The following is a 21,668-nucleotide window of genomic DNA, read 5'->3' on the forward strand; positions in this document are numbered from 1 at the left end:
TCCACCTCTCCTTCCCTCCACCTCTCCTTCCCTCCCCCTCTAGACCCCTCCTTCCCTCCACCTCTCCTTCCCTCCACCTCTAGACCCCTCCACCTCTAGACCCCTCCACCTCTAGACCCCTCCACCTCTAGACCCCTCCACCTCTCCTTTCCTCCACCTCTAGACCCCTCCACCCCTCCACCTCTAGAACCCTCCTTCCCTCCACCCCTCCTTTCCTCCACCTCTCCTTCCATCCACCTCTCCTTCCCTCCACCTCTAGAACCCTCCTTCCCTCCACCTCTAGACCCCTCCACCCCTCCTTCCCTCCTTCCCTCACCCTCTAGACCCCTCCTTCCCTCCACCTATCCTTCCCTCCACCTCTAGACCCCTCCACCTCTAGACCCCTCCACCTCTCCTTTCCTCCACCTCTAGACCCCTCCACCCCTCCACCTCTAGAACCCTCCTTCCCTCCACCCCTCCTTTCCTCCACCTCTCCTTCCCTCCACCTCTCCTTCCCTCCACCTCTAGAATCCTCCTTCCCTCCACCACTCCTTCCCTCCACCTCTAGACCCCTCCACCCCTCCTTCCCTCCACCTCTAGAACCCTCCTTCCCTCCCCCTCTCCCTTCCCTCCCCTTCCCTCCAGCTCTCCCCCTTCTCCTTCCCTCCCCCTCTCCCCCTTCTCCTTCCCTCCACCTCTCCCCCATTCTCCTTCCCTCCACCTCTCCCCCTTCTCCTTCCCTCCACCTCTCCCCATTCTCCTTCCCTCCACCTCTCCCCCTTCTCCTTCCCTCCACCTCTCCCCCTTCTCCTTCCCTCCACCTCTCCCCCCTTCTCCTTCCCTCCACCTCTCCCCCTTCTCCTTCTCCTTCCCTCCACCTCTCCCCCTTCTCCTTCCCTCCACCTCTCCCCCATTCTCCTTCCCTCCACCTCTCCCCCTTCTCCTTCCCTCCACCTCTCCCCCTTCTCCTTCCCTCCACCTCTCCTTCCCTCCACCTCTAGACCCCTCCACCTCTAGACCCCTCCACCTCTCCTTTCCTCCACCTCTAGACCCCTCCACCCCTCCACCTCTAGAACCCTCCTTCCCTCCACCCCTCCTTTCCTCCACCTCTCCTTCCATCCACCTCTCCTTCCCTCCACCTCTAGAACCCTCCTTCCCTCCACCTCTAGACCCCTCCACCCCTCCTTCCCTCCTTCCCTCACCCTCTAGACCCCTCCTTCCCTCCACCTCTCCTTCCCTCCACCTCTAGACCCCTCCACCTCTAGACCCCTCCACCTCTCCTTTCCTCCACCTCTAGACCCCTCCACCCCTCCACCTCTAGAACCCTCCTTCCCTCCACCCCTCCTTTCCTCCACCTCTCCTTCCCTCCACCTCTCCTTCCCTCCACCTCTCCTTCCCTCCACCTCTAGAATCCTCCTTCCCTCCACCACTCCTTCCCTCCACCTCTAGACCCCTCCACCCCTCCTTCCCTCCACCTCTAGAACCCTCCTTCCCTCCCCCTCTCCCTTCCCTTCCCTTCCCTCCCCTTCCCTCCCCTCTCCCCCTTCTCCTTCCCTCCCCTCTCCCCCTTCTCCTTCCCTCCACCTCTCCCCCTTCTCCTTCCCTCCACCTCTCCCCCTTCTCCTTCCCTCCACCTCTCCCCCTTCTCCTTCCCTCCACCTCTCCCCCTTCTCCTTCCCTCCACCTCTCCCCCTTCTCCTTCCCTCCACCTCTCCCCCTTCTCCTTCCCTCCACCTCTCCCCTTCTCCTTCCCTCCACCTCTCCCCCTTCTCCTTCCCTCCACCTCTCCCCCTTCTCCTTCCCTCCACCTCTCCCCCCTTCTCCTTCCCTCCACCTCTCCCCCTTCTCCTTCCCTCCACCTCTCCCCCTTCTCCTTCCCTCCACCTCTCCCCCTTCTCCTTCCCTCCACCTCTCCCCCTTCTCCTTCCCTCCACCTCTCCCCCTTCTCCTTCCCTCCCCCTCTCCCCCTTCTCCTTCCCTCCACCTCTCCCCCTTCTCCTTCCCTCCACCTCTCCCCCTTCTCCTTCCCTCCACCTCTCCCCCTTCTCCTTCCCTCCACCTCTCCCCCTTCTCCTTCCCTCCACCTCTCCCCCTTCTCCTTCCCTCCACCTCTCCCCCCTTCTCCTTCCCTCCACCTCTCCCCCTTCTCCTTCCCTCCACCTCTCCCCCTTCTCCTTCCCTCCACCTCTCCCTTCCCATCCTGTGAAGTTATAGTGTTCCCTGTCTTTCATTGATCAAAGCTCAAAAGACCCATAAAGGACCCATAAAGGAGCGCTTTTCATGGATCTAACAAGACATCTAACAGTTAAATCAGAGCAACCCCACATCAGCACAGCCTGTACACCTGCAGCAGCCGGCACTCTGCCAGCACGTAGAAGCCCGCAGCCCCTTGTTAGAGCAGTGATGCCAGCAGAAAGACTGTGGACTGAGAGAAGTCAGGGAGGTATTCTTGGTTGGGCAAATCTTACTGGTCTTTAAACATTGTATTGTAATTGGCTGAGCACAATCTTAGCCTGGGATTATTGGTGGAATTTAAATCCTTTTCTCCCATAATCCTTCCAAAGTTTACAACACAGTCGTAATTGGCAGACAGACTGCATTGTACCCTCGCCTGTTGTCTCTTAGCTGGCCATCACATACAAGATTTAGTTCTGAGATGACCTGTTCTGTGATTTGCCATTGGGGTACCTTACCTCGTCTGTGATTGGCCACAGCCAGGAAATGTTGTTCCTGTATGCTGAAGGCCTCCCAGTCCAGAGCACTGTGTGTCTCTATGGTCTGATAAGGTAGAAACATTAACTTCCTGCTGCTCCACTTGTAGATCACTGACTCCTCCCACTCCCCGCCCGGGCTGGCCCTTGGAGTTAGCCACTGCTAGGAACATCTGTGACAGGAGGACAATCAAATCATATCAAATTTTATTTGTCACATGCGCCGAATACAACAGGTGTAGTAGACCTCACAGTGAAATGCTGAATACAACAGGTGTAGTAGACCTTACAGTGAAATGCTGAATACAACAGGTGTAGTAGACCTTACAGTCAAATGCTGAATACAACAGGTGTAGTAGACCTTACAGTGAAATGCTGAATACAACAGGTGTAGTAGACCTCACAGTGAAATGCTGAATACAACAGGTGTAATAGACCTTACAGTGAAATGCTGAATACAACAGGTGTAGTAGACCTCACAGTGAAATGCTGAATACAACAGGTGTAGTAGACCTTACAGTGAAATGCTGAATACAACAGGTGTAGTAGACCTTACAGTGAAATGCTGAATACAACAGGTGTAGTAGACCTTACAGTGAAATGCTGAATACAACAGGTGTAGTAGACCTTACAGTGAAATGCTGAATACAACAGGTGTAGTAGACCTTACAGTGAAATGCTGAATACAACAGGTGTAGTAGACCTTACAGTGAAATGCTGAATACAACAGGTGTAGTAGACCTCACAGTGAAATGCTGAATACAACAGGTGTAGTAGACCTCACAGTGAAATGCTGAATACAACAGGTGTAGTAGACCTTACAGTGAAATGCTGAATACAACAGGTGTAGTAGACCTCACAGTGGAATGCTGAATACAACAGGTGTAGTAGACCTCACAGTGAAATGCTGAATACAACAGGTGTAGTAGACCTCACAGTGAAATGCTGAATACAACAGGTGTAGTAGACCTTACAGTGAAATGCTGAATACAACAGGTGTAGTAGACCTCACAGTGAAATGCTGAATACAACAGGTGTAGTAGACCTCACAGTGAAATGCTGAATACAACAGGTGTAGTAGACCTTACAGTGAAATGCTGAATACAACAGGTGTAGTAGACCTTACTGTGAAATGCTGAATACAACAGGTGTAGTAGACCTCACAGTGAAATGCTGAATACAACAGGTGTAGTAGACCTTACAGTGAAATGTTGAATACAACAGGTGTAGTAGACCTTACAGTGAAATGCTGAATACAACAGGTGTAGTAGACCTCACAGTGAAATGCTGAATACAACAGGTGTAGTAGACCTCACAGTGAAATGCTGAATACAACAGGTGTAGTAGACCTTACAGTCAAATGCTTACGGAATTTTTATCAATGATGACTAATTATGTATACATTTCAATCAGGACTGACTAGTCCAAATGCTATAATGTACTGTACATATTAATTTTCTCTCTTGCTCCCATTCCCAATTGTATATAATATAGTCAGGAGTTTAGTAACAATGACGGTCTGTTCCTTTGTACAAATGAATGAACTATCTCCAGATGGCAGGGACGGACTATCTCCAGACTGTCTAGAATGCTGATTTATACTGACTGACCTTGACTTCAGGCGAGGAGGGAAGGCTTGAGAACTATAGGGCCTCTCTACTAGTGTCATGAAGAGATAGAACATTTAGGAAACGCTGACGTCATTTTCAGTTTATAACCTGTGGAAAAATGTGTGTGTGAGCAGCACGTCAGCCTCTATATCGGCGTCTCTTTCTCTGTTGAGTGTCAGGGATTAGGGTCCTGGGTGAGCAGCACGTCAGCCTCTATAGTATCGGGGATTAGGGTCCTGGGTGAGCAGCACGTCAGTCTCTATATCGGCGTCTCTTTCTCTGTTGAGTGTCGGGGATTAGGGTCCTGGGTGAGCAGTATGTCAGCCTCTATAGTATCGGGGATTAGGGTCCTGGGGTGAGCAGCACGTCAGCCTCTATATCGGCGTCTCTTTCTCTGTTGAGTGTCAGGGATTAGGGCCCAGGGTGAGCAGCACGTCAGCCTCTATAGTATCGGGGATTAGGGTCCTGGGGTGAGCAGCACGTCAGCCTCTATAGTATCGGGGATTAGGGTCCTGGGGTGAGCAGCACGTCAGCCTCTATATCGGCGTCTCTTTCTCTGTTGAGTGTCGGGGATTAGGGTCCTGGGTGAGCATTACGTCAGCCTCTATAGTGTCGGAGATTAGGGCCCTGGGTGAGCAGCACGTCAGCCTCTATATCGGCGTCTCTTTCTCTGTTGAGTGTCGGGGATTAGGGCCCTGGGTGAGCATTACGTCAGCCTCTATAGTGTCGGAGATTAGGGCCCTGGGTGAGCAGTATGTCAGCCTCTATAGTGTCGGGGATTAGGGTCCTGGGTGAGCATTACGTCAGCCTCTATAGTGTCGGAGATTAGGGCCCTGGGTGAGCAGCACGTCAGCCTCTATATCGGCGTCTCTTTCTCTGTTGAGTGTCGGAGATTAGGGCCTGGTCCTGGGTGAGCAGCACGTCCTGTGCCACTGACTCATTGAAGTAGAAATCTTAATACAAATTGAGGTTAATGAACGCTGTTCTGATGTCCAGAGGCTCTTTTTGGTCATGGGACACGATGTACAAAAAAAAGTTAAGATCAGCGGAAAAACCCCTCGACAAATAGCAGAATTGGTCAGGATCCGTAAATCGTCCGCTATACATTCCAGTGTACTTTATAGTGAGCATCTTCTGATGTAAAATGTCAGTTCATTCACAGTCAAGTTTACTACAATCTTTCTTCACATCAAATATAACGTAACACACGATCAAGTTGAACACGGTGAGTGAGAAAACACCTAATGTCCGTCCAAAATGGCACCCTATTCCCTACATAGTGCACTACTTTTGACCGTGGCCCATAGGTCTCTGGTCAAAAGTAGTGCACTATATAGGGAAAAGGGTGCCATTTCAGACACACCCCAGTGATAAGTACACTGCAGCAGGTATTGACAGAACAGAGAACCAAACGGCTTCTGACTCCTAGCTGTAATTAACTGTGAGATGACACTAAAGGGAAGTGGGGAGGTGGTGGTCATAAATCATCATTATAAACATCAGACAAAATACATTTCTGTGATTATACATGTGTGATTTACGACAAGCAGCCTTCAGCTCCCTCTTCCTCGGTTCATGACCACATCAAAGACCTGGGACTGGGAGCAGCTGTGGACATTACACAGGGTTTGTGTTGTGTTTGCTCTAGGGGTGCAGTCTCTGTTGTTGAGAGCAGAAAGACTCGACCGGTGTCATGTTCCACCATTACCCTCATAGACAGAGGTCTGAGGAGTCTTCATCTAGCAGGGTTTGTGTTGTGTTTGCTCTAGGGGTGCAGTCTCTGTTGTTGAGAGCAGAAAGACTCAACCGGTGTCATGTTCCCCCCATTACCCTCATAGACAGAGGTCAGAGGAGTCTTCATCCAGCTAAACTGGTGGAAATGTCATCCAACCAGCCATGGCCACTGGGAAAGTTGATCAAGTCAAGTCACTTGTCGTATTAAGATGACTTTAAATCTTGAACTTCGTCCCAAATGGCACCCTACTCTGTTTTGTAGTGCACTACTTTTGATCATAGACCATACATAGACAGGTACTCACCTTGTTGCCCACAGTGAAGTACTTCCATGCCCGTGCTTCATAGGTGATGATGTTCTGATACACTTGAAACTTCCCATCCACCCACTTGTAGATTCCAGAGCCCGGGTTGGTCTCGCGATTGGCTGTGGCAGCGAACAGTCCTTGGGAGGGGATGTGGAACACCTCGATGTCGAACGTCTCTGAGTTGGTGTAAAGGTCTTGGTAGTCTTCAACATAGTCCAGACGCTCTTTCTCTGTGCATTAGAGACTAGCGTTATTTAGTTGGTCGGTTGTCACTGATGCATCTAGGCTATAGAATAAGTGATTATTCCTGAACACAAGACAACATTTCGACCAGGAAGAGGTTACCCTGGTCCTGGAGTACCAGAGCCAAACTACCAACCTCTGGTTCCACCAATCACCTCACCAAACATAGTTGGCTAAATTCTTCACACCTGGTCTCCCATTACAATCCAAACCATGACAATGCCTGTGGCACTGCAGAACCAGGGATGTTAACTCCTGGTCTGAAATGTATTACTTCAGTCAGACACAAAAATCTCACCTTGCAGCAGAGGCATCCACAGCCGTCCATCACACAGGAACAAGCCTTTCTTCAGTGTGTTAAACCACAGCTGGCCCTCCTCTGCCTTGGCACAGGGAGGCTGGGTCCCCGGGGTTATGAACACTTCTGCCTCTGTTACGGAGGAGAGAGAGCATTGAGTCGAATTTCATTTCAATTGAAGTAAATGGAATTGAATTGATCCTGATGATCCTATTCAATTGTCGTACATGTCTGGTGACTAGATGTATGGGGAAACAATATTGAGATGTATTGACAACTCCTCACCAATATTGAGGTGTATTGACAGCTCCTCACCAATATTCAAAATCAAATCAAATCAAATCAAATTTATTTATATAGCCCTTCGTACATCAGCTGATATCTCAAAGTGCTGTACAGAAACCCAGCCTAAAACCCCAAACAGCAAGCAATGCAGGTGTAGAAGCACGGTGGCTAGGAAAAACTCCCTAGAAAGGCCAAAACCTAGGAAGAAACCTAGAGAGGAACCAGGCTATGTGGGGTGGCCAGTCCTCTTCTGGCTGTGCCGGGTGGAGATTATAACAGAACATGGCCAAGATGTTCAAATGTTCATAAATGACCAGCATGGTCGAATAATAATAAGGCAGAACAGTCAGGTGGAAGTTGAAACTGGAGCAGCAGCATGGCCAGGTGGACTGGGGACAGCAAGGAGTCATCATGTCAGGTAGTCCTGGGGCATGGTCCTAGGGCTCAGGTCAGTTGAAACTGGAACAGCAGCATGGCCAGGTGGACTGGGGACAGCAAGGAGTCATCATGTCAGGTAGTCCTGGAGCTCAGGTCCTAGGGCTCAGGTCCTCCGAGAGAGAGAAAGAAAGAGAGAAGGAGAGAATTAGAGAACGCACACTTAGATTCACACAGGACACCGAATAGGACAGGAGAAGTACTCCAGATATAACAAACTGACCCCAGCCCCCGACACATAAACTACTGCAGCATAAATACTGGAGGCTGAGACAGGAGGGGTCAGGAGACACTGTGGCCCCATCCGAGGTCACCCCGGACAGGGCCAAACAGGAAGGATATAACCCCACCCACTTTGCCAAAGCACAGCCCCACACCACTAGAGGGATATCTTCAACCACCAACTTACCATCCTGAGACAAGGCTGAGTATAGCCCACAAAGATCTCCGCCACGGCACAACCCAAGGGGGCGCCAACCCAGACAGGATGACCACAACAGTGAATCAACCCACTCAGGTGACGCACCCCCTCCAGGGACGGCATGAGAGAGCCCCAGTAAGCCAGTGACCCAGCCCCTGTAATAGGGTTAGAGGCAGAGAATCCCAGTGGAAAGAGGGGAACCGGCCAGGCAGAGACAGCAAGGGCGGTTCGTTGCTCCAGAGCCTTTCCGTTCACCTTCCCACTCCTGGGCCAGACTACACTCAATCATATGACCCACTGAAGAGATGAGTCTTCAGTAAAGACTTAAAGGTTGAGACCGAGTTTGCGTCTCTGACATGGGTAGGCAGACCGTTCCATAAAAATGGAGCTCTATAGGAGAAAGCCCTGCCTCCAGCTGTTTGCTTAGAAATTCTAGGGACAATTAGGAGGCCTGCGTCTTGTGACCGTAGCGTACGTGTAGGTATGTACGGCAGGACCAAATCAGAGAGATAGGTAGGAGCAAGCCCATGTAATGCTTTGTAGGTTAGCAGTAAAACCTTGAAATCAGCCCTTGCTTTGACAGGAAGCCAGTGTAGAGAGGCTAGCACTGGAGTAATATGATCAAATTTTTTGGTTCTAGTCAGGATTCTAGCAGCCGTATTTAGCACTAACTGAAGTTTATTTAGTGCTTTATCCGGGTAGCCGGAAAATAGAGCATTGCAGTAGTCTAACCTAGAAGTGACAAAAGCATGGATTAATTTTTCTGCATCATTTTTGGACAGAAAGTTTCTGATTTTTGCAATGTTACGTAGATGGAAAAAAGATGTCCTTGAAATGGTCTTGATATGTTCTTCAAAAGAGAGATCAGGGTCCAGAGTAACGCCGAGGTCCTTCACAGTTTTATTTGAGACGACTGTACAACCATTAAGATTAATTGTCAGATTCAACAGAATATCTCTTTGTTTCTTGGGACCTAGAACAAGCATCTCTGTTTTGTCCGAGTTTAATAGTAGAAAGTTTGCAGCCATCCACTTCCTTATGTCTGAAACACATGCTTCTAGCGAGGGCAATTTTGGGGCTTCACCATGTTTCATTGAAATGTACAGCTGTGTGTCATCCGCATAGCAGTGAAAGTTTACATTATGTTTTCGAATAACATCCCCAAGAGGTAAAATATATAGTGAGAACAATAGTGGTCCTAAAACGGAACCTTGAGGAACACCGAAATTTACAGTTGATTTGTCAGAGGACAAACCATTCACAGAGACAAACTGATATCTTTCCGACAGATAAGATCTAAACCAGGCCAGAACTTGTCCGTGTAGGCCAATTTGGGTTTCCAATCTCTCCAAAAGAATGTGGTGATCGATGGTATCAAAAGCGGCACTAAGGTCTAGGAGCACGAGGACAGATGCAGAGCCTCGGTCCGATGCCATTAAAATGTAATTTACCACCTTCACAAGTGCCGTCTCAGTACTATGATGGGGTCTAAAACCAGACTGAAGCATTTCGTATACATTGTTTGTCTTCAGGAAGGCAGTGAGTTGAGGTGTATTGATATTGAGGTGTATTGACAACTCCTTACCAATATTGAGGTGTATTGACAACTCCTAACCAATATTGAGGTGTATTGACAACTCCTAACCAATATTGAGATGTATTGACAACTCCTTACCAATATTGAGGTGTATTGACAACTCCTTACCAATATTGATGTGTATTGACAACTCCTAACCAATATTGAGGTGTATTGACAACTCCTAACCAATATTGATGTGTATTGACAACTCCTAACCAATATTGAGGTGTATTGACAACTCCTTACCAATATTGATGTGTATTGACAACTCCTAACCAATATTGAGGTGTATTGACAACTCCTAACCAATATTGATGTGTATTGACAACTCCTAACCAATATTGAGGTGTATTGACAACTCCTTACCAATATTGATGTGTATTGACAACTCCTAACCAATATAGAGATGTATTGACAACTCCTTACCAATATTGATGTGTATTGACAGCTCCTCACCAATATTGAGATGTCCTAGCCAATGAAGTTATATATCTATTAATTCAAGTTTATCCAACCTGAGAGGTGTAAAAACATTGATTGATTTAATTGACTAAGTAACAGTAGTGGTAGACTGCTCCACACGGAGACATTACATAGATAAACAATGATGGACTATAAAACCACCATCAAGCCTGGAGTCTTATTTCCACAGTGGTCCTGCTACGACTAAACCTGCTGACTGTTTTACGTTGACGTCTTGATTTGCTAGCAGCAGTTGAGCCGAGGAGCTTCCAAAATCTAAATCTACGCCCTTTCACAAAGACGATTCATTGTTCTGCCAAGGCAGTAAGAGGTGCCAAAAACCCACACTGAATCACTAATGATGAATGTTTGTCAGCAGTAAAACGATAAGTACGTAATTCAATGCCAGATTTCACACTCAGAGGACGACCAGACACATCAGTCAAGCTGTCTGAATGCAGTGTTTAGCTTGGATCAAAAAGTGTGAAGCAAACAAATGAGATCTTAAATACACAACTAGTGATGGATCCATGTATCGTTTAGTTTTGGATCCGATAGCTGACGTCACGTAGAGTAACGTTCTCATAGTCTTCATTCTGTTAAGCCGGCACAATGCCTGGGTCCCAAACGACACAATATTCAATAAATAGTGCCCTGCTTTTTTACCAAAGCCCTATAGTTACTGCCCAAATACAGTGCATTCCTAAAGTATTCAGACCCTTTGACCCCCCCCCCCAAAGAAAATTACGTTACAGCCTTATTTCATCATCAATCTACACACAAAACCCCATAATGACAAAGTGAAAACAGATTTTTAGAAATGTTTGGAAATGTATAAAATGAAAAACAGAAATAACTTATTTACAGAAGTATTCAGACTGTTTGCTATGAGACTTGAAATTGAGCTCAGGTGCATCCTGTTTCCATTGATCCTCCTTGAGATGTTTCTACAACTTGATCGGAGTCCACCTGTGGTAAATTCAATTGATTGGACATGATTTGGAAAGGCACACACCTGTCTATATAAGGTCCCACAGTTGACAGTTCATGTCAGAGCAAAAACCAAGCCATGAGGTCGAAGGAATTGTTCGTAGAGCTCTGAGACGGAATTGTGTCGAGGCACAGATCTGGGGAAAGGTACCAAAACATTTCTGCAGCATTGAAGGTCCCCAAGAACACAGTGGCCTCAGCGGCAGAGACTGTGAGACTAGTCAGGAAAGATAAACGGAGCAAAGTACAGAGATCCTTGATGGAAACGTGCTACAGAACGCTCAGGACCTCGGACGGTGAACCTTCTCCCCAATCTAACAGGACAACGACCTTAAGCACACAGCCAAGACAAGTGGATTCGGGGGACAAGTCTCTAAATGTCCTTGAGTGGCTCAGCCAGAGCTCGGACTTGAACCCGATTGAACATCTCTGTAGAGACCTGAAAATATCTGTGCAGCAACGCTCCCCATCAACCTGACAGAGCTTGAGAGGATCTGCAGAGAAGAGAGGGAAACTCCCCAAATACAGGTGTGCCAGGTTTGTAGCGTCATACCCAAGAAGACTCGAGGCTGTAATCACTACCAAAGGTGCTTCAACAAAGTACTAAGTAAAGGGCCTGAATACCTATGTAAATGTGATATTTCAGTTTTTATTTTGAATAATTTTGCTAAAATGTTTTTTTTTTTAAATGTTGCTATGCCATGATGAAGTATTGTGTGTAGATTGATGAGGGGGGGGTTATTTAATCCGGTTTAGAACAAGGCTGTAACGTAACAAAATGTGTTAAAAGTCAAGGGGTCTGAATACTTTCAGAATGCACTGTATCTATGGAATAGGTAATTTGAGCCTCCCCCATGTCTATCAGGAGAACGGCAGTATACACAACAAGACGGTCCCATCCCTGTGTTTTCACAGAGAGACACATGAAACACCCGACCCTACATCACTGTCACAACCACTGACTCAACTCACAGATACAGTTACCCTGTTCACCATACCATCACAACACAACTATTTACAGCCATAAAACAAATCCAAACCCAGCCAGTCATGGTGGGACAGAGATAATCATCCGCCAGGATGATTGTGATTGTTTTAGAGAGCTCAACGCAAAACTGTCCACAGGTCTACTCACCGTAATGATAAAGAGGATAGAGGATAGTATATCATCTCTACTCATCATAAGGAGACAGAAGATAGAGGGTAGTGTATCATCTCTACTCACCATAAGGAGACAGAGGATAGAGGGTAGTATATCATCTCTACTCACCATAAGGAGACAGAGGATAGTATATCATCTCTACTCACCATAAGGAGACAGAGGATAGTATATCATCTCTACTCACCATAAGGAGACAGAGGATAGAGGGTAGTATATCATCTCTACTCACCATAATGATACAGAGGATAGAGGGTAGTGTATCATCTCTACTCACCATAATGATACAGAGGGTAGATGGTAGTATATCATCGCTCCTCACCATAAGGAGACAGAGGATAGTATATCATCTCTACTCACCATAATGATACAGAGGATAGAGGGTAGTATATCATCTCTACTCATCATAAGGAGACAGAGGATAGAGGGTAGTATATCATCTCTACTCACCATAAGGATACAGAGGATAGAGGGTAGTATATCATCTCTACTCACCATAAGGAGACAGAGGATAGAGGGTAGTGTATCATCTCTATTCACCATAATGATACAGAGGATAGAGGGTAGTGTACCATCTCTACTCACCATAAGGAGACAGAGGATAGAGGGTAGTATATCATCTCTACTCACCATAATGATACAGAGGATAGAGGGTAGTATATCATCTCTACTCACCATTAGGAGACAGAGGATAGTGTATCATCTCTACTCACCATAATGATACAGAGGATAGAGGGTAGTATATCATCTCTACTCACCATAATGATACAGAGGATAGAGGGTAGTATATCATCTCTACTCACCATTAGGAGACAGAGGATAGAGGGTAGTGTATCATCTCTACTCACCATAATGATACAGAGGGTAGATGGTAGTATATCATCTCTCCTCACCATAAGGATACAGAGGATAGTGTATCATCTCTACTCACCATAAGGAGACAGAGGATAGAGGGTAGTATATCATCTCTCCTCACCATAAGGAGACAGAGGATAGTGTATCATCTCTACTCACCATAATGATACAGAGGATAGAGGGTAGTGTATCATCTCTACTCACCATAATGATACAGAGGGTAGATGGTAGTATATCATCGCTCCTCACCATAAGGAGACAGAGGATAGTGTATCATCTCTACTCACCATAAGGAGACAGAGGATAGAGGGTAGTATATCATCTCTACTCATCATAAGGAGACAGAGGATAGAGGGTAGTATATCATCTCTACTCACCATAATGATACAGAGGATAGAGGGTAGTATATCATCTCTACTCACCATAATGATACAGAGGGTAGATGGTAGTATATCATCTCTCCTCACCATAAGGAGACAGAGGATAGTGTATCATCTCTACTCACCATAAGGAGACAGAGGATAGAGGGTAGTATATCATCTCTACTCATCATAAGGAGACAGAGGATAGAGGGTAGTATATCATCTCTACTCACCATAAGTAGACAGAGGATAGAGGGTAGTATATCATCTCTACTCACCATAAGGATACAGAGGATAGAGGGTAGTATATCATCTCTACTCACCATAAGGAGACAGAGGATAGTATATCATCTCTACTCACCGTAATGATACAGAGGATAGAGGATAGTATATCATCTCTACTCACCATAAGGAGACAGAGGATAGAGGATAGTATATCATCTCTACTCACCATAAGGAGACAGAGGATAGAGGGTAGTATATCATCTCTACTCACCATAAGGAGACAGAGGATAGAGGGTAGTATATCATCTCTACTCACCATAAGGAGACAGAGGATAGAGGGTAGTATATCATCTCTACTCACCATAAGGAGACAGAGGATAGAGGGTAGTATATCATCTCTACTCACCATAAGGAGACAGAGGATAGTATATCATCTCTACTCACCATTAGGAGACAGAGGATAGTATATCATCTCTACTCACCATAAGGAGACAGAGGATAGTATATCATCTCTACTCACCATTAGGAGACAGAGGATAGTATATCATCTCTACTCACCATAATGATACAGAGGATAGAGGGTAGTGTATCATCTCTACTCACCATAAGGAGACAGAGGATAGAGGGTAGTGTATCATCTCTACTCACCATAATGATACAGAGGGTAGATGGTAGTATATCATCTCTACTCACCATAAGGAGACAGAGGATAGTGTATCATCTCTACTCACCATAAGGATACAGAGGATAGAGGGTAGTATATCATCTCTACTCACCATAAGGAGACAGAGGATAGAGGGTAGTATATCATCTCTACTCACCATAAGGAGACAGAGGATAGTATATCATCTCTACTCACCATTAGGAGACAGAGGATAGAGGGTAGTATATCATCTCTACTCACCATAAGGAGACAGAGGATAGAGGGTAGTATATCATCTCTACTCACCATAAGGAGACAGAGGATAGAGGGTAGTATATCATCTCTACTCACCATAAGGATACAGAGGATAGAGGGTAGTGTATCATCTCTACTCACCATAATGATACAGAGGGTAGATGGTAGTATATCATCTCTCCTCACCATAAGGATACAGAGGATAGAGGGTAGTATATCATCTCTACTCACCATAATGATACAGAGGGTAGATGGTAGTATATCATCTCTACTCACCATAAGGATACAGAGGATAGAGGGTAGTGTATCATCTCTACTCACCATAAGGATACAGAGGATAGAGGGTAGTGTATCATCTCTATTCACCATAAGGAGACAAAAGGATAGAGGGTAGTATATCATCTCTACTCACTGCAATGATACAGAGGGTAGTGTATCATCTCTACTCACCGTAAGGATACAGGGGGACTATGTCGTTCCCAGTGGGTGTGATGGGCATGGTGAGCAGGGCCTGAGGGACAGAGAGGACTGCCAGTCTGGGGTCTGAAGAGGGACAAACTCGGGAGGTAGCATCTGACCCAGGCAACAGAACCAGCTGTCGCAGCAGACCCTGAGAGAGAGAGGGAGAGTTAGTAACAGACCATGTGTAGCATACCCTATTATAGAGAGAGCCGTTAGTAATGGGTAATGTTCCCTGCCGAGATCAGAATACGAGTAAAGAGAAAAGTGCATAAAAAAAGGAATGAACTCAGGTCGGAATCCAACAGACTCTGGGGACCAGACTTAAAGCATGCAGGAGGACAACGAAGACAGACTCTGGGGACCAGACTTAAAGCATGCAGGAGGACAACGAAGACAGACTCTGGGGACCAGACTTAAAGCATGCAGGAGGACAACGAAGACAGACTCTGGGGACCAGACTTAAAGCATGCAGGAGGACAACGAAGACAGACTCTGGGGACCAGACTTAAAGCATGCAGGAGGACAACGAAGACAGACTCTGGGGACCAGACTTAAAGCATGCAGGAGGACAACGAAGACAGACTCTGGGGACCAGACTTAAAGCATGCAGGAGGACAACGAAGACAGACTCTGGGGACCAGACTTAAAGCATGCAGGAGGACAACGAAGACAGACTCTGGGGACCAGACTTAAAGCATGCAGGAGGACAACGAAGACAGACTCTGGGGACCAGACTTAAAGCATGCAGGAGGACAGCGAAGACAGACTCTGGGGACCAGACTTAAAGCATGCAGGAGGACAGCGAAGACAGACTCTGGGGACCAGACTTAAAGCATGCAGGAGGACAACGAAGAGAGACTCTGGGGACCAGACTTAAAGCATGCAGGAGGACATCGAAGAGGGAAACTCACAGAGAACAGTCCTTTCCATCGCCTCCTGCTGCCGATGTAGAACCTGGAGTGGGCAGTGCAGAGATCACTGGGGAAAGGCTTCTCATAGACCCTGGGGGAGAACAAAAACAAGGGTGTCGTAGTGTGTGTGTGTGTGTGTGTGTGTGTGTGTGTGTGTGTGTGTGTGTGTGTGTGTGTGTGTGTGTGAGAGACTCACAGCTCCAGGGCCATACCGCAGTCCACTCTGAGTGTAGCATAGCGCCCGGTGACGGCCAACACCACTGTGTGCCAGTGGTTGTCCGCCAGCCGCACCGCCCTAAACGTGATCCGTTTCTTGACTGTCGGGCCCTGGAACAAAAAGTGGAGCCTCTCCTGAGAGACAAGTAGACCAATCAGCAGCCGGTCTGACTCCTCCTCCACCAACGAGAAGATGTACTCGTTCCTCTGGAGGACAGGAGACAGGACATGCAGTATGAAGGAGAGACACAAACAACAGGACAGGTCCATCCAGGACACACTGAGGGACAGACACTGACCAACAGGACAGGTACATCCAGGACACACTGAGGGACAGACACTGACCAACAGGACAGGTCCATCCAGGACACACTGAGGGACAGACACTGACCAACAGGACAGGTCCATCCAGGACACACTGAGGGACAGACACTGATCAACAGGACAGGTCCATCCAGGACACACTGAGGGACAGACACTGACCAACAGGACAGGTCCATCCAGGACACACTGAGGGACAGACACTGATCAACAGGACAGGTACATCCAGGACACACTGAGGGACAGACACTGACCAACAGGACATCCAGGACACACTGAGGGACAGACACTGACAAACAGGACAGGTACATCCAGGACACACTGAGGGACAGACACTGATCAACAGGACAGGTCCATCCAGGACACACTGAGGGACAGACACTGACCAACAGGACATCCAGGACACACTGAGGGACAGACACTGACCAACAGGACATCCAGGACACACTGAGGGACAGACACTGATCAACAGGACAGGTCCATCCAGGACACACTGAGGGACAGACACTGACCAACAGGACAGGTACATCCAGGACACACTGAGGGACAGACACTGACCAACAGGACATCCAGGACACACTGAGGGACAGACACTGATCAACAGGACAGGTACATCCAGGACACACTGAGGGACAGACACTGACCAACAGGACATCCAGGACACACTGAGGGACAGACACTGACCAACAGGACAGGTCCATCCAGGACACACTGAGGGACAGACACTGACCAACAGGACAGGTCCATCCAGGACACACTGAGGGACAGACACTGATCAACAGGACAGGTACATCCAGGACACACTGAGGGACAGACACTGACCAACAGGACATCCAGGACACACTGAGGGACAGACACTGACCAACAGGACAGGTCCATCCAGGACACACTGAGGGACAGACACTGACCAACAGGACAGGTCCATCCAGGACACACTGAGGGACAGACACTGATCAACAGGACAGGTACATCCAGGACACACTGAGGGACAGACACTGACCAACAGGACAGGTCCATCCAGGACACACTGAGGGACAGACACTGATCAACAGGACAGGTACATCCAGGACACACTGAGGGACAGACACTGACCAACAGGACAGGTCCATCCAGGACACGCTGAGGGACAGACACTGACCAACAGGACAGGTCCATCCAGGACACACTGAGGGACAGACACTGATCAACAGGACAGGTACATCCAGGACACACTGAGGGACAGACACTGACCAACAGGACAGGTCCATCCAGGACACACTGAGGGACAGACACTGATCAACAGGACAGGTACATCCAGGACACACTGAGGGACAGACACTGACCAACAGGACAGGTCCATCCAGGACACACTGAGGGACAGACACTGACCAACAGGACAGGTCCATCCAGGACACACTGAGGGACAGACACTGACCAACAGGACATCCAGGACACATTGAGAGACAGACACTGACCAACAGGACATCCAGGACACACTGAGGGACAGACAGATCATTCAAATATTTCATTTTCAAACTTAAAGATGTAGGATCTTAAATTGACCACTCTTTTGTTGCTGAGAATTGTCCAGCACAGAAGGAAATGCAAACTTGTAGTTTATTAGAGGTTTAAAAGGCTTTAAAGTTTGTCAATGTTATAATGTCAGACTTCACATTTGTCAGATTTGACACACTAATGAAAAACATATCAACCACTACAAAACAATATCCATGAATTATAATCCACATAATCATTACATATGTCCTAATGCTGCAGAGTGTGTATTAGAACTATATTATTACAAATGTCCTAATGCTGCAGAGTGTATATTAGAACTATATTATTACATATGTCCTAATGCTGCAGAGTGTATATTAGAACTATATTATTACATATGTCCTAATGCTGCAGAGTGTATATTAGAACTATATTAGAACTGGTTTCTGTCGTCATGGTTTCTGTCGTCGTGGTTTCTGTCGTCATGTTGTCTTCCTCACCTTGTTGGCAAGGCGTGGGATCTTGAGCGTGACCACGAAGGAGAACTCAGAAGGGAAGTGGTCACAGTTGGTGAAGAGCTGCGAAGCGGGGAAGCTGAGGGCCTCCTGAGAGCCGGTTAGCTGCAGGCCCCGGGCCCCCCTGGACTGGACCATGTGCACTTCAGGCAGGGGGGGCTCCCCGCCAGGTGGTAAGACCCGCGACAGGAAGTCCAAAGGTAACAGATCTACAGGGAGGGAGGGAGGAAGGAAAGAGGTTAGATATAGATTGTATAAGTGTTGTATCAGCCCATAAAGAGATGGGATAGACAAGGGCAAATCAGAGAATCTACGGAGATAATCTACCAACACAAACACTCATGTCAGAGATAAGGAAGAGAGGCAAACTTTGGTTTTAAATAACTGTGTTGAAGTGACCGCAATTATGTAGCCCAGAGTATTGTTTATGTGAAGAGGAGCCAGGGTTCAAGTTTTGTCTTACCTCAGTGAGCCAAAGGAGGAATCATTAGAGAGAGAGAGAGAGAGAGAGAGAGACAGAGAGAGAGAGAGAGACAGAGAGAGAGAGAGAGAGAGAGAGAGAGAGAGAGAGAGAGACACACAGAGAGAGTGTGATAGAGAGAGAACAGAGAGAGAGAAACAGAGAGAGAGAAATAGAGAGAGAGAGAGTGTGAGAGAGAGAAACAGAGAGAGAAACAAAGAGAGAAATAGAGAGAGAAACAAAGAGAGAAAGAGAGAGAAACAAAGAGAGAAAGAGAGAGAGAAACAGAGAGAAAGAGAGAGAGAAACAAAGAGAGAAATAGAGAGAGAGAAACAAAGAGAGAAATAGAGAGAGAAACAGAGAAATAGAGAGAGAGAAACAGAGAAATAGAGAGAGAAAGAGAGTGAAAGAGAGTGAAAGAGAGAGAGACACAGAGAGAGAGAAATAGAGAGACACAGACAGAGAAAGAGAGTGAAAGAGAGAGACAGAGAGTGACAGAGAGAGAAAGAGAGAGACAGAGAGAGAGAGAGAGTGAAAGAGAGAGACAGAGAGTGAAAGAGAGAGACAGAGTGAAAGAGAGAGAGAGACACAGAGAGAGAAATAGAGAGACACAGACAGAGAAAGAGAGTGAAAGAGAGAGAAATAGAGAGACACAGAGAGAGACAGAGAGTGAAAGAGAGTGAAAGAGAGAGACAGAGAGAGAAATAGAGAGACAGACAGAGAAAGAGAGTGAAAGAGAGAGAAATAGAGAGACACAGAGAGAGACAGAGAGTGAAAGAGAGTGAAAGAGAGAGACAGAGAGAGAAATAGAGAGACAGACAGAGAAAGAGAGTGAAAGAGAGAGAAATAGAGAGACACAGACAGAGAAAGAGAGTGAAAGAGAGAGACAGAGAGTGAAAGAGAGTGAAAGAGAGAGACAGAGAGTGAAAGAGAGAGAGAGAGAGAGAAATAGAGAGACACAGAGAGTGAAAGAGAGTGAAAGAGAGAGAGAGACAGAGAGAGAAATAGAGAGACACAGAGAGAGACAGAGTGAAAGAGAGTGAAAGAGCGAGACAGAGAGAGAAATAGAGAGACACAGAGAGAGACAGAGTGAAAGAGAGTGAAAGAGAGAGACAGAGAGTGAAAGAGAGAGAGACAGAGAGTGAAAGAGAGTGAAAGAGAGAGACAGAGAGAGACAGAGAGTGAAAGAGAGAGAGACAGAGAGTGAAAGAGAGAGAGACAGAGAGTGAAAGAGAGAGAGACAGAGAGTGAAAGAGAGTGAAGAGAGACAGAGAGAGAAATAGAGAGACAGAGAGAGAGAAAGAGTGAAAGAGAGAGACAGAGAGAGAAATAGAGAGACACAGAGAGAGAAAGAGAGTGAAAGAGAGAGACAGAGAGAGAAATAGAGAGACACAGAGAGAGAAAGAGTGAAAGAGAGAGACAGAGAGTGAAAGAGAGTGAAAGAGAGACAGACAGAGAGAGAAATAGAGAGACAGACAGAGACAGAGAGTGAAAGAGAGAGACAGAGTGAAAGAGAGAGAGACACACAGAGAGAAATAGAGAGAGACACAGACAGAGAAAGAGAGTGAAAGAGAGAGAGAGACACACAGAGAGAAATAGAGAGACACAGACAGAGAAAGAGAGTGAAAGAGAGAGACAGAGTGAAAGAGAGTGAAAGAGAGAGACAGAGAGAGAAATAGAGAGACACAGACAGAGAAAGAGAGTGAAAGAGAGAGACAGAGAGAGAAATAGAGACACACAGAGAGAGAAAGAGAGTGAAAGAGAGAGACAGAGAGTGAAAGAGAGTGAAAGAGAGAGACAGAGAGTGAAAGAGTGAAAGAGAGTGAAAGAGAGAGAGACACAGAGAGAGAGAAATAGAGAGACACAGAGAGAGAAAGAGAGTGAAAGAGAGAGACAGAGAGAGAAATAGAGAGACACAGAGAGAGACAGAGAGTGAAAGAGAGTGAAAGAGAGAGACAGAGAGTGAAAGAGAGAGAGACAGAGAGTGAAAGAGAGTGAAAGAGAGAGACAGAGAGAGACAGAGAGTGAAAGAGAGAGAGACAGAGAGTGAAAGAGAGAGAGACAGAGAGTGAAGAGAGAGAGACAGAGAGTGAAAGAGAGTGAAAGAGAGAGACAGAGAGAGAAATAGAGAGACAGACAGAGAAAGAGAGTGAAAGAGAGAGAAATAGAGAGACACAGAGAGAGAGAGAGAGTGAAAGAGAGTGAAAGAGAGAGACAGAGAGAGAAATAGAGAGACAGACAGAGAAAGAGAGTGAAAGAGAGAGAAATAGAGAGACACAGACAGAGAAAGAGAGTGAAAGAGAGAGACAGAGAGTGAAAGAGAGTGAAAGAGAGAGAGAGAGAGGAAAGAGAGAGAGAGAGAGAGAAATAGAGAGACACAGAGAGTGAAAGAGAGTGAAAGAGAGAGAGAGACAGAGAGAGAAATAGAGAGACACAGAGAGAGACAGAGTGAAAGAGAGTGAAAGAGCGAGACAGAGAGAGAAATAGAGAGACACAGAGAGAGACAGAGAGTGAAAGAGAGTGAAAGAGAGAGACAGAGAGTGAAAGAGAGAGACAGAGAGTGAAAGAGAGTGAAAGAGAGAGACAGAGAGAGACAGAGAGTGAAAAGAGAGAGACAGAGAGTGAAAGAGAGAGAGACAGAGAGTGAAAGAGAGAGAGACAGAGAGTGAAAGAGAGTGAAAGAGAGACAGAGAGAGAAATAGAGAGACAGAGAGAGAGAAAGAGTGAAAGAGAGAGACAGAGAGAGAAATAGA

The 21,668-nt window shown here is 46.9% G+C and overlaps 1 protein-coding gene across 1 annotated transcript in view; it reads right to left on the bottom strand.

Annotated features, from left to right (window-relative positions):
* LOC112236396 (thrombospondin-type laminin G domain and EAR repeat-containing protein-like) overlaps window positions 1–21,668 on the bottom strand; it is a 60,752-nt gene that overhangs the window by 28,399 nt on the left and 10,685 nt on the right. The window contains exons 2-8 of the mRNA XM_042306390.1: window positions 18,441–18,664; window positions 16,124–16,350; window positions 15,928–16,018; window positions 15,005–15,164; window positions 6,884–7,015; window positions 6,340–6,572; window positions 2,673–2,863 (exon numbers count right to left, since the gene is read on the bottom strand). Coding sequence (XP_042162324.1) covers window positions 2,673–2,863; window positions 6,340–6,572; window positions 6,884–7,015; window positions 15,005–15,164; window positions 15,928–16,018; window positions 16,124–16,350; window positions 18,441–18,664 — 1,258 coding nt within the window. The remainder of the gene's footprint in view (window positions 1–2,672; window positions 2,864–6,339; window positions 6,573–6,883; window positions 7,016–15,004; window positions 15,165–15,927; window positions 16,019–16,123; window positions 16,351–18,440; window positions 18,665–21,668) is intronic.

Source organism: Oncorhynchus tshawytscha, linkage group LG26 (genome assembly GCF_018296145.1).
Source record: "Oncorhynchus tshawytscha isolate Ot180627B linkage group LG26, Otsh_v2.0, whole genome shotgun sequence".
Classification (NCBI taxonomy): domain Eukaryota; kingdom Metazoa; phylum Chordata; class Actinopteri; order Salmoniformes; family Salmonidae; genus Oncorhynchus; species Oncorhynchus tshawytscha.